We start from the raw sequence: 22,304 nt of genomic DNA, 5'->3' as shown, positions 1-22,304 counted from the left end.
AGTGGTTCCAGAGGAAACAAAACCAGGAAACTCACTTTGGGGTTATTAAAACTTCTAGTTGTGGTTTCCTGCTCCAGGCCATTGCTACCATTTTCCATCTGCTACCAGATGTTAGATAGCTGCTCCATGCATTCTGTCCAGGTTTTTAGTTGTAGTCAGCCCAAGAGACAGGACAAACTATGCTTACTCCTTTTTTTTTTTTTACCAGAACCAGAACATAGATACCTGTTAATATTGCTACAAATGTATTATTCATTTGTTTTGGTTAAGAATTTATTGAGCACTGGGCGCCTGGGTGGCTCAGTCTTAAGCGTCTACCTTCAGCTCAGGTCATGATCCCAGGGTCCTGGGATCGAGTCCCACGTGGGGCTCCCTGCTCAGCAGGAAGCCTGCTTCTCCCTCTCCCACTCCCCCTGCTTGTGTTCCCTCTCTCGCTGTTTCTCTCTCTGTGGAAAAATAAGTAAAATCTTTAAAAAAAAAAAAAAAGGATTTATTGAGCACTCATGGCGTACTAATCTTTGCTGGAAATGTAAAGATGGATATATATATATTTTTTAAGTTTTTATTTATTTATTTGACAGAGACAGAGCGAGAGAGGGAACACGAGCGGGGGAATGGGAGAGGGAGAAGCAGGCTTCCTGCTGAGCAGGGAGCCTGATGCGGAGCTCCATCCCAGGACCCTGGGATCATGACCGAGCCAAAGGCAGACGCTTAACGACTGAGCCACCCAGGCGCCCATAATCTTTAAGTATCTCTAGTCTATAGATCCACAGTTAGGCCTGTGATATGGGGGTGGAGGCAGAAAGTAAACATAATTTCATATTATACATTAATAATAATTTAGTTATTTATCTTATCCTTTTGATCCATTTCTACTTTAGGACTTGACATACTGTTTGTGGCTAAAAGAGAGAAGAACCTGTTTATATTCCATTAATTTTCTGTTTTTCTTATTGTCCCAAAATATAAGGATGGAAAGTCTCCGGATATGTATGTGCTGGGTGAAATTAATATGTAGTTTTAGTAAGAATAAGAAGTATAATTACATACATAATTATAATAAAATAAGAGGAAATAATTTATTATTATATACTTGTTTCTCAGGTCTTAGAAAAATACCCCAATACACCCATGAGTCATAAAGAAATTCTTCAAGTTATCCAGAGAGAAGGACTAAAAGAAATCAGGTGAGTTATTTAAATATTATTAGTAATAATTATAATACTTGATTAGAGTATTTCATAGTATATAGCAGTGTACATTAGTCCTGAAGATTGATGATTTAGTAATAACTGCTTTGCTAATTTCTGATTTGTTCAGTTGTCAGATCTTTAAAGTTTTCAGTCATAGCACAGTTACAAAACCACAAGTAAGTTAAAAAAAAAATTCTTAGTTGTGTCCAACCCATGCACGTTAATTCTTAGGAAGACCTGGAGCCATCTTCAAGCCTTCATCTATGAGTTCAGACTTTTGATTTAATAAGCTTGGTCATTAGCAGGTAAAAAATATTCTCTAGTACAGGGAGAATGCTAGAGGTAGACAGTCTAGAAAGAAGTAACCTTGGCCAAAAGGAATCAAATGGAAAAAATACAAACAAAGCAGTATATATTTCAAGTAATAGTTTTATGTACAACAAATAAAACAGCTTGGGGTCAATTAATACAGGACCAAAGATAAAACACACTTTAATTTCTAAGAGCCTTATGTTAAGAATAGCACATAATAGTCACTTCATAATTAAGACCCTCTCCCGTCAAGAAATGTTAAAATTATGGTCAACATTCTTGGTATTGTTAACGTGGAAATCTGGGAGTCTACCTGAGAGATATTTTCATTAAGGTGAAAAAGGTTGTGGTGCTTTAAAACTGCTACTAGTTGTTCTCAAGTGGGGGTGGCATTGTGTAAATGCCCTTAGGGAAAGTGTTCAGAATTTATGAGGTTATTTTTGATTTTCAAAGTGTCTAGAAAGAAGGGGAGCACTGTGGCATTTAATGTTCAGGAAACAGGGATGCTAAATGTCTCGCATTGTGCCAGACAGTCCTTCACACTGAAGAACTGTTCAGCTCAGATGCCAGAGTAATAGTGAGCTATGCTGAAATATTTGTAAATGGACAATAATGTTTTTTGATACATAGCTATTGCATGTTCTAGATTTTAATTCTCACTTCCTTTAATACAGAATTGAGGTTTTGGCCCTTTGCTAACAGCTAAAAAAATTTTGTTTTGACTTGTGGCCAAATGTGAGTAGGCTGGGAATAAATTAGCTTTGTTTTATTACTATGAAACAATGAAGTATAAATTAGTATTATTTCACTTTATGTAACATATGTCTCTGAGAAATTGTGTGAACATTTGTAAATGAAAACATTGAAATGCATTTGAGGAATTAGCTTTTAAACATTTATTTTTTATTTTTTATTTGTTTTTTAAGATTTATTTATTTGACAGAGACACAGTGAGAGAAGGAACACAAGCAAAGGGAGTGGGAGAGGGAGAAGCAGGCTTCCCGCAGAGCAGGGAGCCCGATGTGCGGGGCTCGATCCCAGGACGCTGGGATCATGACCTGAGCCGAAGGCAGACGCTTAACGACTGAGCCACCCAGGCGCCCCGTAAACATTTTTTTTTTTTCTTAAGATTTTATTTATTTATTTGACGGAGAGAGACAGCGAGAGAGGGAACACAAGCAGGGGGAGTGGGAGAGAGAGAAGCAGGCCTCCCACTGAGCAGGGAGCCCGATGCGGGGCTCGATCTCAGGATGCTGGGATCATGACCTGAGCCGAAAGCAGACGCTTAATGACTGAGCCACCCAGGCGCCCCAGCTTTTAAACATTTTTGTAAATTAAAAAATTAATCACTTAATTTATCAATGATACAATTCTAAATTTTTATTTGAATTAGATAAGATTTATTAGATTAAAATGAAAGCATAATGCCTACTTTTTTTAAAATTTAAATTCATTAATTTACATATAGTGTATTATTAGTTTCAGAGGTAGAGTTCAGTGATTCATCAGTCTTATGTAATACCCAGTGCTCATTACATCACATGCCCTCCTTAATGTCCATCACCCAGTTACCCCATCCCCACATAATGCATATTTAATACCACCAATTTTGCAAAGGTATAGGAGAAAAGGACAGTGATTTTTGGGGTCTGAGGAACAATTCTGCTAAGGTATTCTAATATTCTTTTATAATGCTATTGACTTATAGAATAGGATGAGCAAGAGATTTCTTTTTTTTTTTTCTTAAAATTAGACTTTTGATAAGCTGGGGAAATCGACCAGGATATCTGATGTATAGAGACCAGACTCCCATCAGTCCCTTACGTCTAAATGCCAGTCAGGGTCATCTGGCTCCAACGTACTAAGGCTCTATGACTTTAAACTTGTCATTATCATTTCTAGGGAGTAGGCAAGAATAGTAAATAAGTAAAGAATAGTAAATAAATAAAGAAGGGCAAAAAGAAGAAATTTAGAAAAAGTAGCAAGATGGTAGAGTCCTCAAAAATAGCTTCTGGCTTTGCTTAGTGATAACAATTTATACGTAGCTGTCCCTGGTTAAACTATATTGTTGGGATGCAGTTCTGTGACCACAAAGCAGTGCTAAGTCACCAATGACTTCCATTTTGTTAACTCCATGGGACTTCTCGTTCTTGACTCTTTCTTCTTAGCTCTATTTAACACAGTTGAATACTGTTTCCTTCTTGAAACTCTGTTTTGTTACCTGAAGTGACCACAGACATTCTTCCTTCTTCCTTCTCAGTTTTTTTGCTCATTACCTTCTAACTTAAGTGCAATTTTGTCCATCCCCATAGCTTTAAATATTATATGTTGTCCATTCTCAAATAGGTAGGGAAGCTGTTTCTCACCTCAGCCTTTGTGTATGCTGCCTTCATAGCAGGGAATGTGCTTTTCTCTCAGTTCCATCTTATTTTTCAGGTGTCAGTTTGAATATGTCTTTTTCAGAGAACTTTGGCTGACTTTACGAGCTGGAGCACATTTCCTCTTTTAGTGTATTATAGTGTTCTGTTTATTTCTTCATACCACTTAAGGCTTGAAATTACGTATTTTTGTGATCTTATAAAAAATCATACAGCTTCTCTCTAGCTCACATTAAGGTAGCTCTATGAGGGCAGTGGCTCTGCTCATTTTCCCCCTTCTCTTTTGTGCTTGAAAACCTACTTGTTAATGCATATATGAAGTATCAGGGGTTGGAAGATTATATTCAGATGTAGTTACAGCTTATTCTCTTTCTGCAGTGTTGTGTTGAATGATAGTCTTATAAACTTTAAAGGTTTTAGACAGGTTACAGAATGAAATACATAATTTCTTTATTGAAGATATGCTACTTCTTAAGGTTAATTTTCATTCTTCAGTCCTTAGTACATGGCTCTCAATTCTTTTTTCCCTTTCTAGTTTTCCCTGTGTGCCCCATTCTGAAGAAGCTCACTTAATTTTGATTATTCCATATTATATTATTTTATTTTTAAAATACATTAAAGTGGAAACAGCCCAAATGTCCATCAAAAGATGAGTGGATAAATAAAGTGTAGTGTATACATTCAGTGGAATATTATTCACCCTTAAGAAGCATTGAAATTCTGATACATGCTGTGTGGATGAACCTGAAAAACATGCTAAGTGAAATAAGACAGAAACAAAAGGACAAATAGTGATGTGGCAACAGAAGGAAAAAAAGGACAAATACTCTACAGTTTATATGAGATACTTAGAACAGGCAAACTCAGTAGAGACAGAAAGTAGAAGAGAGGTTACCAGGGGCTGAGAGTAGGGAAGAGTAGAGAGTTACTGTTTAAATTAGCACAGAGTTTTTTTGGGGGATGATGAAAAAGTTCTGGAAATGGGCAGTGGTAATGGTTGCACAACATTGTGAGTGTACTCAATGCCGCTGAAATCTATACTTACAAATGGTTCAGATGGTAACGTGCATGTTGCGTATATTTTGCCACAACGAACCCACAAAAAAATTATTAAAAATGAAGTGATTGGCTCCTAGCTGAGAAAGAGTGAGGTACTAGTCCCTTTAAGAACTTAAAAGGGTTTTTCAGAGATATTTTCTACAGTCTTTGAGCTATACAGTTTTATAAGAATCAGGGTCTGGTTAGCAGACAAAAGCTACATGGTAATTTGAACAGGGAAGTTATTCAGTTAACTGGTTAAGTTATTAATTGGTTAACCAGAAATTAACTATTTAAAGGGAGCAACCAGTACCTGTAGGGCTGAGGCAATGTGCCCTAAGAAAGAGTAACTTTCAAGATCTCCCTCTATGTCCCTAGGTTGCGATTCAGATCTTAATGGAGTAGGTGGGTCTCTGGTCCAATGGATGACAAAGTTCACTGGTGCTGTAGCCTGGGCTGGCAAATAGGAAACTGCCTACTGGGTATTAGTAGAACTTGCTGGAAAACTTCCTGCTGGGCACCTGTCCCACATTCACTGGGGAGCCAGCTGAGGCACTAGCAGAATTTTCTGGGAAGCCACCCATAGTCATTCTGCTGAACCTTGCTGAAGGTTGGGTGCCATTGAGTGTCCCTCATGTTGCTGGGTGCTGCCTGCCATGAGAGCAGGCAGGCAAGGGCACAGTAAAACCAGAAAGAAAAGCCCCCTTTCATTCTGCAGCGTTCTTCCGGCGCTCACAAAACTTAACATCGAGCCAGCTGGCAAAGGAGAAGTGTTTATAGGGTCCAGCTCCGCTACCACAGAGAAGGACAAAGAAGGTTGGATTTGGAGCTGAAAGTCAATAAATTGATAACTAGCACAGCAGCCTTCAGTAGTTTTTCAGTAGAATAATTGAGATCATTGTCTGGCCCCACACACCACTTTGGTTCACTTGATTTGTTTCCATCTGCACTCTAGCTAAACAGATACATGGCTGTTCTCTGTATGGGATCTAAGATTTCTCACCTTAGGACATCAATCTTTTATCTTCACTTTTTAATGAAAACATCTTGACAGTCTTTCAAAATCAACTCATATGTTTTTTTCTTATTTAGCCTGTTCATCTGGTGGATTATTGGGGTTGATTTTTTTTTTTTTTAAAGATTTGAGAGAGAGCACAAGCGGGGGGGAGAGGCAGAGGGAGAGGGAGAAGCATAATCGCCGCTGAGCTGGGAGCCCTATCTGGGGCTCGATTCCAGGACCTGGAGATCATGACCTGAATTGAAGGTAGACACTTAACCATCTGAGCCATCCAGCACTGTTTCTTAGTTAAATCAGTCGATCAATCAGTCTCTTAAAAAATCATTCTATCTGATAGTCATCAACATGGTTGGTATTTCTTAGTCCAAGGGCAAAGGGCAGACCTCTCTTTGGGTAAAGGTAAATTCTTTACTACATACTCCATATGAATAAAGTTTTGACTTCCCAAATATGCCAGCTTTCTTGATTTTTAATGTTTAAAGTAGTTGCTTTTTAAAAATTGATATATAATGAACATACCTTAAAAGCATTTTAAAGCATACAGTTCAGTGTTTGTTCTTTTTTTTAAAAAGATTCTATTTATTTGAGAGAGAGAGAGAGTGAGCACAAGCAGGGGGAGGGGTTGAGGGAGAAGCAGACTCTGTGCTGAGCACAGAGCCCGATGTGGGACTCGATCCCGGGACTCTGGGATCATGACCTGAGCCAAAGGCAGATGCTTAACCTACTGAGCCATCCAGGAGCCACACAGTGGTTTTTATTTAATATATTCACCCAGAACATTTCCATTACCCCCAAAGAAACCCTGCAATATTAGCTGTCACTCCCCTTCCTTGTCTCACCCCCGGTACCCCAGCCCTAGGCAATCAATAATGTACTTTCTGTCTCCATAGACTTGTAATTTTGGATATTTCATATAATGGAATAATAGAATATGTGGCCTTTTGTGACTGGCTTCTTTCATATAGTGTAATGATTTGAAAGTTCATTCATATTGTAACATTTATCAATACTTTCTTCCTTTATTGCTAAATAGTATTCCATTGTATGCACATGCCACATTTTGTTTCTCCATTCATCAATTGATGAACATTGGGGTTATTTTCACTTTTTGGCTATTACGAATAATGCTGTGAACATCTGTGTACACATTTTTGTATGGGAAGTTGCTTTTTGTATTTTTGTTCACAGGTTTTAGTCGCATCCAGCCAGAGGGAGAGAGAGGCTGTTGTGGGTCTGCTCTGTCTTCACCAAGTCTCTCTCACTCAATTTTAAATCATGAAATTGGATTGAAGGTGTTAAGGAGACTAATAAAGGGTCTGTTTTACTAGAGTATACGAGGTGTGGTGGTTTGGATTACCTGAGTAGTGCTGGAGACAATAGACTGATTTGAGATATGTATTTCAGGACTTGCTGTTGGATTGGATGTGGGAAGTAAAAAGGAAGGAGGAAATAAGAAATGATTTCTAGGTTTCAGGATTACATAGCTGCCATTTACTATAGAAAGGAACCGAGGAATTAAAGTGGTCAAGTGAGGAACTGATAAACGATTCACTGAACATGTACTTGTGAGTTCAAAAAAAAAGTTTTGGGGCGCCTGGGTGGCTCAGTTGGTTGGGTGACTGCCTTCGGCTCAGGTCATGATCCTGGAGTCCCGGGATTGGGTCCCGCATCGGGCTCCCTGCTCGGCAGGGAGTCTGCTTCTCCCTCTGACCCTCCTCCCTCTCATGCTCTCTGTCTCTCATTCTCTCTGTCTCAAATAAATAAATGGATAAAAATCTTTAAAAAAAAAAAAAAAGTTTTGAACCTCAAGAGGGGTGAGAAAGTATTCAGGTGCAGGGCCTGGTTATAAGTCTCAAGATAGTTAAAAGGTAGCATGATCTGGAGCTGTAGAGTAGGTATCTGTTGTCAGAGATAAATACCTAATACCTGTTTTGGATATCAGTGAGTAAAGAGTTCTCCTGGTATGTTACAGAATCCAAGAATACATCCTTTTCATGATAATATGCTTTCACTTAAAAGTCTAGGTTAGTAAGGTAGGTACTGAAGTCTGTTATTTAAATAAAAATTTTTACTTTTAGAAAATTGCAAATTGAAACAAAAGTATGTATCCTCCAGCTAAATTATAAATGGTCTTCCCACCCCAGACTGTTTTGATGTCAATCTTAGGCATTTTATTACTTCAGCATTGCAGTATATATCTAACAGCTGTGAACTCAAGGGACTGTGTGCAAATTGGATATTGTGGCCTATCAGAAAGAGAGCAACTAAGCACAGATATTAAGTATGCATACTATGGGTAAAACATACAAAGAATATTCTGTCAGTCGAATGCTTATGTATGCTGTGAGACCATTCCTGCTAATCCTTGCTGTTATCACTCATTACTACTTTTTTCCTTAGTCTTATACAACAGGTTTCACCCCTTCCTCAGCTGCGGCAGCCATTGATGTTTACAATGTACTTTTATAGCATTAAGTGTGGGACTTCCTTCTAAAGTAGCCATTGCTTTAGTGTCTGCCCCCCACCCCCAAGTTTTCTTAACCTGCCTTGTTCATCCTATTAGCTATATTACCTTGACTCTTCTTATATCTGCTAATAGAGAAAGAGTTTTTAGGAAAGAAGAGAAAAATAACAAAATAATTATTTTCTGAGACCCTATTCTACTGGTTTTTCTTCCCATTCATAAGTAGAAGAGGAAAGACAAATTAAGGTTCTTGTTTTATGAATTTATCATCCATAGATTGAGTATTTTCTGAATTAGCCCACTTATGAGTTGTCACAAGGATTCTTGATATATAATAATGATTTTGGCGAGGCATGAATTTGAATCTTGTATGCCATAAAATTGATGTGGGAGAGTAAGTTATGTAGCTGATAAGAATGTAGCCAACTACCTAGCTTTTAAATTAGGTTGATCATTACTTGTTGTCATCTTGCAAAGAACTCGAGAAGTATTCAAAAGCATCGGTTCTCTATCGAAGAAAAGACCTGGAAAGGAAGACTAAATGCTAGTTATATAGTAGTAGTGGCAGATTTGGGGACAAGCAGAAGACGTGGTTGTGGGTTTCTTGCAATTGAAGTTTATCTAGTTGTTTACAACATCATGACCCCAATTAAAAGGGTAATCTCTTGCATTCCTTACCCTTGCGTCCCTCCCCCAACTCCTTTTTTTAAGCCAGTCACATTATTTCAGTCACAAAATATTATAGCTGGAAAAGATAATTGGGATATTACCATTACATCTCATTTTATTATTGAAGAATTAAGGCCCATGGAGATTGGTCAGGGTCATACAAGTTCTGTGAAACTAGAAACCCAGGCTTATTGCTTCTGGTTTTGTTCTTATTAGCGTATCATTACTGCCTCTACATCCCTACTTCTCCCTACTCTTCTGATTAGTCTCTGCTTTCTTTTTCAAATCAAACAATATTTATATTATGTGCTGACATATAATAACTTCAGGATAGTTGCTATCTAACTGTAAATGGCTTTCTGGAAGAATTTGAAACAAAAACCTCAGCCATTATAATAACTTGGCTTCTGAAAGGGCCAGTACATTTTTTTTTTTTTTAGAGATTTTATTTATTTATTTGACAGAGCGAGAGATAGCGAGAGCAGGAACACAAGCAGGGGGAGTGGGAGAGGGAGAAGCAGGCTTCCCGCCGAGCAGGGAGCCCGATGCGGGACTCGATCCCGGACCCTGGGATCATGACCTGAGCCGAAGGCAGACGCTTAACGACTGAGCCACCCAGGCGCCCGCCAGTACATTTTTTTAAGTAGGCTCCACGCCCAGTGTGAAGTCCAGTGTGAGTCTTGAATTCATGACCCTGAGATCAAGACCTGAGCTGAGATCAAGAGTCGGATGCTTAACCAACTCAGCCACCCAGGGGCCATTATATTTTTAAAGAACTTACAGTAATGGAACATTTAAGTAGCTCTTTATGTTGTTGTTTTGTAGAGCTCCCAGTTTCTTCCCTAACAAGAGTTGTTTTTCTGTTTTTTGTTTTTTTACGTCTCAATCTTTTATCCCAAGCAAGGTCCTTTAAGAGTTGGAATTGTAAAGAATCCTGGGAACTACGTAGCAAAGATCATACTCAGTAAATATTTGCCAGATTGAAATTTTACCTCTTTGGAGGAGTCCCAGTTGAATTTGATAAGTATTAATACATTTACTTGTGAACATTCATTTCATACTAAAAACTAATCCTAGCACCTGTTTTTTTCCCCGTCTGCCCTTATGTAAAATATGTAGCAAGGGAAATAAAGTCTACATTCTCTATTACTTTTCAGCAGAAATCATTATCTCTGCAGAGTAGTCATTGGACTATTTGCCAAGCTGAATTGTCTTAAGGTCTTTTACTAGAAAGAGCTCAGTTTAAGAATGAAGAACATTATTGATTTAATTGATACCATATTTATCTAAAAATTAGCTGACTTTGAGTTCAGCCTGTGTTTTCTTTATCTGTCCATTGCAGTCTGCTTTCAAGCACACAAACTTTGTAGGGATGTCAAAAAGGATTAATAATGAAAAAACAAAAACCCCCAAATGCTTGCATATTGACAGAAAAGACTATTCTTATCCATTGTATTCAGCTTCATGGTAGTGAGTTCATTATGGATCAAAGGGAAGCTAATAAACCTTAGGGTCCATAGCTGATGGCTTTATGATGGCTCCTTGAAATTGAAATGCATGGGAAGAATATTAAAGAATATTCATTGTATCCACATTTAACTCCAAACTGCTTTAATAGTTTTTGTATGCCACATAATTAAGGTACTGCAACTGCTATCTGAAATGGTTTAGACTATTTAGTTGAGTTTAACTGTGCATTTTTAGACAAAGTCATATTTTGGGCTAATTTGTAAATTCTAAAGAAGTAATGAATGTTTTATATAGCAAAGTGGGGAGAGGGTGCTAATTTGAAGAATTGTAGATATTGCTGGGAGGGGAAGGGAGAGTTTATTTTTTGACTTTACTGTTAAAATTAAAAGTTTTTTTTTCTTTCTTTCATTTTCTTGGGGTGCATTCCAACTCCAGAAGGTAAGAAGTATTATTTTATTCTAAGGAAGTGTGTATAATGATAAAGTCTCTTCTACAAGTTTAATTGAACTCACCTTTGGATGCATGATTTTTACTTTATAAAACTAAACAGTTAGTCCAGAAACTAAATAAGAGTGAAATTACTATGTAACTATTTATTATATTTGCTCTTTTTGTCCTTGCTGTTTGTAATAATCATTATTTGATCATAATTTTAGAAAGCAATCAACATTTAGTTTTAAAATTATCATTTGACTTACTAACATTGGGATACCTAGTATTCCGCAGAAACTATTTCAGATTGAAGATATGTGAGCTAACATTTGCTTTATGACTGTAAGATTGAAAATATATATGTTTATGCACTGATTTAGAGAGAATATTGGTAAAATCCTCTATGGTAATGACACTTATTTAAAACCAGGCTAGAACAGGTTAAAATTCATAGTTGAGATCCTTTACTGAATTGGCTTTTTTCTGTGTTGACATAATATTTTAGACACACCTCTGTTTTAACATTTCCTATGTTATATTATAGTTACATATTATAATTATCTGCCTTGCCTGTGAGACTTGAGAACAGGAACCACAACAATGTATTTTCATGTACTTGGGTATGGCATGGCTTTTAGTTGGAGCTTAGTACATCTTTTTAACTCCAGCTATATTTGCATTCCATTAAGTTCATTTACAAGAATCTATTCATTTTTGAGTATCAGTTTATGGAGGAAACCTTAATCCAGGTTGTACAACAGTTAAAATTATAAATTAAAAATATCTAAAACTAGATAAGAAAAGTTTTGCGTGTGTGTGTGTGTGTTTTGAGCGGGGCTTATATTGATTATATTCTTTAGGTACAAATAACAGGAGCCAAATGTGAATAATTTAAACAAAATCGGATTTTTTTTTGAAGAATGTGGGATAGCACACAACCTCAAAGGAAAGAAACAGGCTCTGAAATTGAGAAAACTAAGGCAGCCTCTTCAGAGATCAGGTAGCTAGAACTAATGGATGGTCACATCAAGACTCTCTGGCTGGGATGAGTTAGTCTATGTCTACTCTGTTCGAGGTTAAAATTTAAGAAAGAGTGAACCTGGCTGGCTCACTGTCTAGGCATGGTGAAATATCTTGACTTTCCAGTGGGGTAGGTCATAGTTCCCCAAAGCAAAGTGCACATTCTTTCCAGAAGAAGAGAAACAACAGATGTCCACTATGTTGCTCACTGTAGAAAATTAGAGTACAACAGAAAAACATAAGCTACAAGCAGTTGTAATAGGTAACCCTTTATACAGATGGGCCCAGTGGTAGTATATGCAATACCCTAGTACAGTATCACAACCAGAATATTGCTTTTGCTACAATCTACTTTGTTTTACTTGTACTGATTTGTGTGTGTGTATGTATGTGCACTTGTGGATGTATATTTGGCTCTGTGCAGTTTTATCACACGTATAGATGCACGTATCTACTACCAGTGAGAATATAGAACAGGTTCATCAACAAAAGGATCCCTTGTGTTGCCAGTTTCACAGCCACACCTCCCTAGTGCCACCTCCATCCACTCCCCTTAACCCCAGCAATCACTAATGTGTTATATATTTCTGCAATTTTGTGATTTCAAGAATTTTTATTAATGGAATCGTATAAAGTATGTAATTATTTGGGATTGGCTTTTTTTTCAGTGTAATTCCCTGTAGATTCATCCAAGTTGTTGTATGTGTCAGTATTTCATTCCTTTTTATTGCTGAGTAGTATTCAGTGACATGGCTATACCAGAGCTTATTTAATCATTCACCCATTGAAGGACATCTGAACTGTTCCAGTTTTTGACTATTACAAATAAAGCCTCTATGAAAATTTGTGTACATGTTTTTGTGTGAACATAAATTTTCCTTTCTCTGTTATAAATGCCCAGAAGTGCAGTTGTTGGGTTGTGTGGTAAGTGCATGTTAGTTTTAAAGAGATTTTCACATTGTTTTCCAGAGTGATTGTATCATTTTACATTCCCACGAGCATTATATGCGAGATCCAGTTTCTCTGAATTTGAAATGTTTCTTGTAAATAGCATATAGTTGGGTTGTGGGGTTTTTAAGCCAACTCTGCTAAATCTTTGCCTTTTAATTTGCATATTTACATCATTCATGTTTAAGGTGATTATTGATACAGTTTATGGCTGCCATTTTATTATTTGTTTTCTGTTTGTTTCCTCTGTTTCTTGTTCTACTCTCTTTTTTTAAAAAAGATTTTATTTGAGAGAGAGTGAGAACTAGAGAGAGAGAGCACACAGAGGGAGAGGCAGAGAGAGAAGCAGACTCCCCGCTGAGCAGGGAGCCCAATGCAGGGCTCCATCCCAGGACACTGAGATCATGACCTAAGCCGAGGGCAGAGGCTTAACCAACTGAGCCACCCAGGCGTCCCTCTTGTTCTATTTTTCTTTTCTTGCCTTCTCATGGGTTATTTTTTTAGGATTACATATTGGTTTATTTATAGTGTGTTTCTTTGTATCTGTGCATAATTTTCTCAGTGTTTGCTCTGGGTATTACAGTGTACATATGTGATTTATCAGTCTGATGGTATGAACATTTTACCATTTTGAGTGAAGTGTGGAAGCCATTCCATTTAGGGTCTTATCACTTAATGTTATAGTTTTTGTTTCAATCATCAAGTATTAGTTAAAAATTCATGAGAAGGGTAGTCTCTTGTATGTACCCTTATTTCTATTCTTCCTTCTTTCTTTTTTTTTTTAAAGATTTTATTTATTTATTTGAGAGAGAGAGAGAATGAGAGACAGAGAGCACGAGAGGGAAGAGGGCAGAAGGGGAAGCAGACCCCCCGCTGAGCAGGGAGCCCGATGCGGGCCTCGATCCCGGGACTCCAGGATCATGACCTGAGCCGAAGGCAGTCGCCTAACCAACTGAGCCACCCAGGCGCCCTCTATTCTTCCTTCTTTCCTGATACTCCAGTATCCCTTTTTTTAAAGCTTTTTAAAAAGATTTTATTTAGTTATTTGAGAGAGAGGGAGCACGAAAGAGCAGGGGGGAGGGGCAGAGGGAGAAGGAGAAGCAGGCTCTCCACTGAGCAGGGAGCCTGATGTGGGGCTCGGTCCCAGTATTCTGGAATCATGACCTGAGCCAAAGTTAGATGGTTAACTGACTGAGCCACCCAGGCACCATCTAGATTCCCCTTTATCTTTTTCTTTCTGTTTGAAGAGTGGGTCTGCTAGCAACACATTTCTTGAGTTTTACTGTTTCTGAGACTGTATTTATTTCTCCTTTGTTTCTGAAGGATAGTTCTTTAGATATAAAATTCACAAGAAATTATTATAGAATTGACCATTCAGGGGCGCCTGGGTGGCTCAGTTGGTTAAGGGGTTGCCTTCGGCTCAGGTCATGATCCCAGGGTCCTGGGATTGAGCCCCGCTTCAGGCTCCCTGCTCGGCAGAGAGTCTGCTTCTCCCTCTCCCTCTGCCTGCCTCTCTGCCTACTTATGCTCTCTCTATCTCTCTGTCAAATAAATAAATAAAATCTTAAAAAAAAAAAAACAAAAACAACCATTCATTTTGTTCAGCATTTGTAAGACTTTGTACCACTTCCTTCTGGTCTCCATGATGTCAGATGAGAAATCTGCTGTTGATTGAATTAGTGTTTCCCTATAGGTAATGTGTTGTTTCTCTCGGCTTTCATGACTTTTTTTTTTTTTTTAATGCTCAGAAATTTCATTATGTGTCTTTGTGTGTGGACTTCTTTGAGTTTATTTTATTTAGATTTATTGAGTTTCTTGAATATTTTTGTTTCTTGTTCACCAAGTAAGTTTTTAGCTAGTAGTCCTTTGAATACTCAGTCTTGTTTTTCCTTCTGGGACTCTGATGGTATGAACTTTAAATGTTTTGTTATTATTCCCACAGCTCCCTCAGGTTCTATTAATTTTTTTCAGTGCTGTTTTCTCTCTGTTGTTCACATGGGGTAAATTTTGTTGATTTGTCCTTAAGGTCATTGATTATATCCTCTGTCATCTCCATTCTACTATTGAACCCGTCTAGCACATTTTTACATTATTGTACTTTGCAGATTTATAACTTCACTTCTTTTTACAACTTCAGTTTCTTTGCTGATATTTGTTATATTTTCATTTGTTTCAAGAAAATTTGTAAGGGCTTAGCAAAGAATCCTCTTACAATTTCAACATCTGTTTTAGTGTTGGTGTCAGTTGATTGTCTTTTCTCATTCAGGTTGTAATTTTCCTGGTTCTTGGTATGATCAGTGGTTATTACGTTTGGATGCTGTATATTTTAGTTGTTATGTTAGGAGATGTTGGGTCCTATTAAATTCAAATCTTTTATTTAAGCAGGCATTCACACTGTTTGGGTTTACCATGTGAGAACTAGACTCCTTTGGTGGACTGTGGTTCAATAACAATTTAATTTTCAAAGCCTTTGCTATGCTGTTTTGGTCTTCTTGTTTTATCTAGTGATAGAGGCTCCCAGTCATCTCTGCTGCTTTTTTCTGAGGAGGTAGAAGGAGTTTCCACAGACCAGGCTGCCTGATGCCTCTAAATGTGGGGTAAAGGGAGTCTCCAGCCTGTGGGGGCAGAGAGGCTTTCCAGACCAGGTGCTTGTGATGGGACGCTCTCTTGCGTGTGCCACTGGGCTGCTCAGCGTCTCTGCGGAGAGGGCTAGTAGTCCCAGGCCCATAAGGATAAAGACTTCCTGGGCTGGGCTTCCTGTGGTTTGATCCCACTTGTGGGTGCCACTTTGCCTTTCCATTTGTAGTCTTTATTTTATTTATTTATTTTTTTAAAGATTTTATTTATTTATTTGACAGAGAGATAGAAGAGCACAAGCAGAGGGAGTGGCAGAGGGAGAGGGAGAAGCAGGCTCTGCACCAAGCAGGGAACCCGATGCAGGACTCGATCCCAGGACCCTGAGATCATGACCCGAGCCGAAGGCAGACGCTTAACCATCTGAGCTACCCAGGCGCCCTGTAGTCTTTATTTTATTTATTTTAATTTTTTAGAGGGGGAGACAGAGGAAGAGGGAGAGAGAGCATCTTAAGCAGGCTCCACGCCCAGCACAGAGCCCGACGTGGGGCTCAATCCCACTACCCTGAGATTATGAACCAAGCTGAAACCAAGAGTCTGGTGCTCAACCGACTGAGCCACACAGGCACCCTAGTCTTTATTTTTGAGGTTTGAGGGAAGCTCATTTGCAGTCAAAACTATTTAATTATATAAGCTTTACCATAACTCTAAGTTACTTCTGTGAATTAGAAAATGCTAGGAATTGGGCGCCTGGGTGGCTCAGTCGTTAGGCGTCTGCCTTTGGCTCAGGTCATGATCCCAGGGTCCTGGGTTCGAGCCCCGTATCAGGCTCCCTGCTCCGTGGGAAGCCTGCTTCTCCCTCTGCCACTCCCCCTGCTTGTGTTCCCTCTCTTGCTGTGTCTCTCTCTGTCAAATAAATAAAATCTTAAAAAAAAAAGAAAATGCTAGGAATTGGTAAAATTAATGGATCGACTGGCTCCTTCAAAATTCTGAATCTTGGGGTGTCTGGCTGGCTCTGTTGGTAGAGTATGCAAGTCTGGATCTTGGGGTTGTGAGTTCGAGCCTCATGTTGTCACGTTGAGCATAGAGATTATTAAAAAAGAAAGTCAAAATTCTGAATCTTGACATATGTGCCTATGTCAAGACCAAGAGTTCATGTTCAAAACAAAATAATTGTAATAAGTAGCTTTGGCTCTTTAGATGCAAACTATATTGCTAAATGAAGAAAAAGTGCCAAATAGGATAAAGATACAAAATTACAACAAATTCTTTCTTTTTAATGTCCTTAGGATTTTTTTTAAGATTTTATTTATTTTTTCATTTTGAGAGAGAGAGTGAGCAAGCACTACTCAGAGGAAGAGCAGAGCGAGAGGGACAAGCCGACTCCGTGCTAAGCGTGGAGTGCAACGTGGGGCTTGACCTCATATCGAGATCACAACCTGAGCCAAGATCAAGAGTTGGTTGCTCAACCAACTGAGCCTCCCAGGCACCCTAACAAATTATTTTTTGAAGTATTTAATCAAATCTGTTGAAGTTTGTTCTCTCTCCAGCTTCTTTCTTTCTTTCTTTCTTTTGTTTTTTTTAAGATTTTATTTATTTATTTGACAGAGAGAGAGATAGCGACAGCAGGAACACAAGCAGGGGGAGTGGGAGAGGGAGAAGCAGGCTTCCCGCCGAGCAGGGAGCCCGATGTGGGACTCGATCCCAGGACCCTGGGATCATGACCTGAGCCGAAGGCAGACGCTTAACGACTGAGCCACCTAGACGCCCCTCTCCAGCTTATTTCTTTTACAACTATGTCTGTAGCTTACATTGACAAGTATTCTATTTTTAGTTTCTGTTTTCTTCACTGGTACTTCTTTTACCGTAAATAGTATATCCTCATATGCAACCCTCTATACCTCTTTAGTTCAGAGACATGTGCTGTTTCAGGAACTTGGCCCAGCCAGTTAAGGTATGTTAGCATCCTGATCAGCTGAAATAAAGGCAGTTGATGATACTGTTTTATATGCAGTAGTTACGAGTGACCTTTCTTAGAAGGATTGTGTTTCTCTTAAAGTCTGTATTTTCTTTTCATTATGTGTTTCTCATAAGATTGAAAAGCAGGATGCTTTAGTTAATCAGTAGTGGAAATGGCTACTGGCTAAGATAGGAGTCATGTACTTTATGCATATGATCTATTTAATCTTAAACCCTCTAAAGTCTTTATTTCTTTATTTCTTAAAGACATTGAAGCAATGAGAAATTACTTAACGAGTTAGTGGTAAAACTTAACTCTACATCTGTCTGACTGTAAAATATAAGTCCTGCTTCTGTTGCCTCACTTTTGAGTGGGATGAGGAGACTGAGTAAGGCTTTTAAAGAACTCTTTTATATTTCTTGTTAGGTGAAAAGTTATGGTGTTCTCCAAAGTCCTTCTCTATCGAGAGTTTGTGATTTTCTAATCTAAATATAATTGAACCTTGTTGTTCATTTATTTACTTTAAAATAAAACAGAATCAATCAAATAAAACAACCATTGGACCATATTTTTCTTTTCTTTTCTTTTTTTTTAAAGATTTTATTTATTTGACAGAGAGAGAGATCACAAGTAGGCAGAGCGGCAGGCAAAGGGAGAGGGAGAAGCAGGCTCCCTGCTGAGCAGAGAGCCCGACATGGGGCTCCATCCCAGGACCCTGGGATCATGTCCTGAGCCGAAGGCAGACGCTTAACCAACTGAGCCACCCAGGTGCCCCTGGACCATATTTTTTCTGTTTTTTTTTTTCTTTTTTAACCCCTTTGATGAAATGGTTTTGCTCACATCTTACTGGTACTGGACAAAGCGTGCTTTTGGAAAAACAGTAGTGGGGGAAAAGGCAATAATGGGAAGATAAAGAGAGGATATAGAGAGTATATAGACAAATTTTTCAGAGTCTGTGTTTATTTCTGTGACCTCCCTCTCCAGGCTAGTCCTAGATTTACTCTTACTTGTTTTTTGCCCTTTCACTACTCTGCTAATCCACACCTGTCATTTTGGGGTCCCAACTGGGCTTCTCCAAAAATGTCTGTTTAAAAATTTCCCTGCACACCCTTTCCCTTTCCAGTGATTTTTTCCCTTTAGTTTCATGGTATGTTTGGGGAGGAGAATAGTCTGAAGAAACTAATTTGTTAACGTATGGATGGGTCAGATGCTATTTTTTTTTTTAAAGATATTTATTTATTTATTTATTAGAGAGCGAGAGTGAGAGAAACAGCATGAGAGGGGAGAGGGTCAGAGGGAGAAGCAGACTCCCTGCTGAGCTGGGAGCCCAATGTGGGACTCGATCCCAGGACTCCGGGATCTTGACCTGAGCCAAAGGCAGTCGCTTAACCAACTGAGCCACCCAGGCGCCCCAGATGCTATTTTTTAAATTAAAAAACTTACATTACATTTAAGTTATTTCCTTTTTAAAAGTAGATTAGTTACCCAAATGAGTTTCTTGTTGGAAGAATTGCTAGTTAACATGACCAAGAGAGAGAGCAAGCAAAAGACTTTAGTGAAAGGGTTTTTAAGAATACAACAATTGCCAGTGAATTTAAAAACATACCAAGATTATTTATTAATTTAGTAATTTCTAAACTCCCTATTTTTCAACATAATGGTGCTGTTGAGTTTGGTTTTGTTCTGCGTGGGTAGGCATGCCATAAAAATCAGTTCTTAGTTTTAAAGTTACGTGGTGCTGAATTTTTAGTTTGTATGTGGATAATAATTACATCTGTTTCTGAGTTTGTATAGATATATGTGTAAGCATATCATGTAAGCAAAAGATTCTTACGTGTTTATTATCTTTGTATATTTAAAATTGACCTGAAATAGGGCATTCAAGCATCCGTTGGGGAACTAGATGACTCTACATTTCTTTTAACCTTGGAAGTCTGAGTCTGTTATTTAATCCTATTGAAATTCAAGGGATTGAACTTTGAAGGATAAATATAGAATGTGTAGTAGTTTAGTCAGAGATAGGGAAGCTGATTAATTGAGGCCTAGTTTTGACAAGCTTGTTCTGTAGGAGGGAATACAGAAAAATGAACAAGAGATTGGGATTAGAGATTAGGCTGGGTAATTTATTGCAAGGGGAAATATCAGTAAGAATAAATAAATTAGACTGGTGAAGTCTCTTAAAGCTTTTTTATCAATGGCTTGAAATGGGCATAATAAATACTGGAGGACATTGGTGAATTTTATTTTATTTTTAATTTATTATTTTTTAGAAAGCTTTTCTACCTTTTATTTTTTTTAATTTATTTTTTAAAGATTTTTATTTATTTATTTGTGAGAGAAAGTGTGAGCACAAGCAGGGAGAGCTGCAGGCAGAGGGAGAAGCAGGCTCCCTGCTGAGCAAGGAGCTGGATGTGGGACTCAATCCTAGGACCCTGAGATCATGACCTGAGCTGAAGGCAGATGCTTAACCGACTGAGCCACCCAGGTGTCCCTATTTTTATTTTTTTAAAAGATTTTATTTATTTATTTGTCAGAAAGAGAGCACAAGCAGGGGGAGCGGCAGGCAAAGGGAGAAGCAGGCTCCCTGCTGAGCAAGGAGCCTGATGTGGGACTGGATCTCAGGACCCTGGGATCTGAGTCAAAGTTAGATGCTTAACCAACTGAGCCACGCTCCGTGGTGAATTTTAAGGATGGACTGTAAAGTTTATTAAATTTATTAAATTTCTTTTTCTTCTTCTTCTTTTTTAATTTTATTAAATCTCTTGGAGAGGATGCCCATGAGGAGAGAACCAAAAATGTGAAAAGGAGTAGTAGAGTTTAGGATTTTATGAAGTGTTAATTTTTTTCCCCCACTCAAAAAGATAACTTATTGCAAGGTCATTTTGGAAAATTCAAAATACAGAAAGTCATAGATTTTTCCACCATGATAGCCACTGATTCCCAGCAAAAATCAAGACTAAAAATGGATTTACAGGAAGACACACACTTGGCTTAGCTTAAGGAAGAATTTATGAATTACTGGAAATGCTTGAGGCCACAGTTAGCCTCCACCAGCTTATATGCTTGTGTGAAAGACTGGATGATGACCTACTGATGATGTTTTAGGAGGAGCTGTAAGCATCTGTAGTAAATGGGCTAGATGCCCTGGGAAAGCTCCTTGTCAACCTGTGGGTTTGTCTGAGTCTTACCTGTAGGCATTACATAAACTGAGAGTAAGGTAAAGAATGACTAGGAGTTACAGGATTTTATTTGACCCAGCAAGTCTGCTTTTGGGTATATATACAAAGGAATTGAGAGTAGGGACTTGAATAGATCTTTTTACACCAATATTCCTAGCAGCAATAATCACAATAGGCAAAAGACAGAAACAACACAGATGGCCACTAATGGATGAATGGATGAAGAAAATGTGGCATATATATCAATGAACTATTATTCAGCCTTAAAAAAGAAGGAAATTCTAACATGCTGCAATATGGATGAACTTCAGAGACACTGTGCTAAGTAAAATAAACCAGACCCAAGAAGGGAAATACTGTGATTCCACTTATATGAGTCCTATTTATAGAGGCAAAAAGTAGAAGAGTGGTTGCCAGGGGTTGGATGTAGGGGAGAAATAGGTGTTTAATGGGCATAGAGTTTGAGTTTTGCAAGATAAGAGTTCTAGAGCTTGGTTGTATAAACAGTGTGAAGATACTTAAGTGTAAGTGAAGTGTTCACTTAGAAATTAGAAGTGGTTGAGATGGTCAATTTTATGTTTATAGTTATGTATATAGTTATTTCTGATGGTGTTCAGTTCTTGAATTGATAGCAAAATTACAAGTATGGCTAAATTTTTTTGTTACTGCACATTTAAAACTAGCACCAACTTGCCTCATCTCTCTGGTAGGAAGGAAATATCAGTTAATCATAAATTAAATGATTGTACAGTGTGTGTGCACGCATTAGGAAATAAAGACATATCATCTGGCTCTGCTCAGTGCCACTTCCATTATTTTTATTATTAATTCATTTTTTTACAGAGAGAGTGTGTGAGGGCACGGCAGCAGGAGGAGGGGCATAGAGTCTGGGGGAGAGAGAATCTGGGCGTGGAGCCTGACTGGGGGCTCAATGTTCGATCCAGAGATCATGACCTGAGCGCAAATCAAGAGTTAGACGCTTGGGGCGCCTGGGTGGCTCAGATGGTTGGGTGTCTGCCTTCGGCTCGGGTCATGATCCCGGGGTCCTGGGATCGAGCCCCGCATCGGGCTCCCGGCTCGGCGGGGAGTCTGCTTCCCCCTCTCCCTCTGCCTCTCCCCTTGCTCATGCTCTCTCTCTCTTTCTGTATCTGTGTCTCAAATGAATAAAATCTTTAAAAAAAAAAAAAAGAGACGCTTAAACGACTGAGCCACCCAGGCACCTCCTGTTATTTTTGCATTAAATGTAAGAATGTGTACTTATGGAAACCTCTGCTTCCTCTTTTATATCACCAACACATACTACCTTTTGCTTACATGATAGCTCCTCTGTAAATGTTCAGTGAATGAGAAACCAGATTAACTTCTTTTCCACATTGTTTTTTTTTTTGAAAAGCAACTTTATTGGTGCGCCTGGGTGGCTCCGTTGATTGAGCCACCAACTCTTTTTTTTTTTTTTAAAGATTTTATTTATTTATTTGAGAGAGAGAGAATGAAAGACAGAGAGCATGAAAGGGAGGAGGGTCAGAGGGAGAAGCAGACTCCCCACTGAGCAGGGAGCCCGATGCGGGACTCAATCCCGGGACTCCAGGATCATGACCTGAGCCGAAGGCAGTCGCTTAACCAACTGAGCCACCCAGGCGCCCCGGAGC

The 22,304-nt window shown here is 38.5% G+C and overlaps 1 protein-coding gene across 1 annotated transcript in view; it reads left to right on the top strand.

Annotated features, from left to right (window-relative positions):
* Window positions 1–22,304, top strand: part of ASXL2 (ASXL transcriptional regulator 2) — a 132,004-nt gene that overhangs the window by 53,050 nt on the left and 56,650 nt on the right. Inside the window, exons 2-3 of the mRNA XM_021697394.1 lie at window positions 1,105–1,187; window positions 5,735–5,737. Coding sequence (XP_021553069.1) covers window positions 1,105–1,187; window positions 5,735–5,737 — 86 coding nt within the window. The remainder of the gene's footprint in view (window positions 1–1,104; window positions 1,188–5,734; window positions 5,738–22,304) is intronic.

This window comes from Neomonachus schauinslandi, chromosome 10 (assembly GCF_002201575.2).
Source record: "Neomonachus schauinslandi chromosome 10, ASM220157v2, whole genome shotgun sequence".
NCBI lineage: Eukaryota > Metazoa > Chordata > Mammalia > Carnivora > Phocidae > Neomonachus > Neomonachus schauinslandi.
Note: the sequence above shows the minus strand (reverse complement) of the source record. Positions and strands in the feature narration are given on the sequence as shown.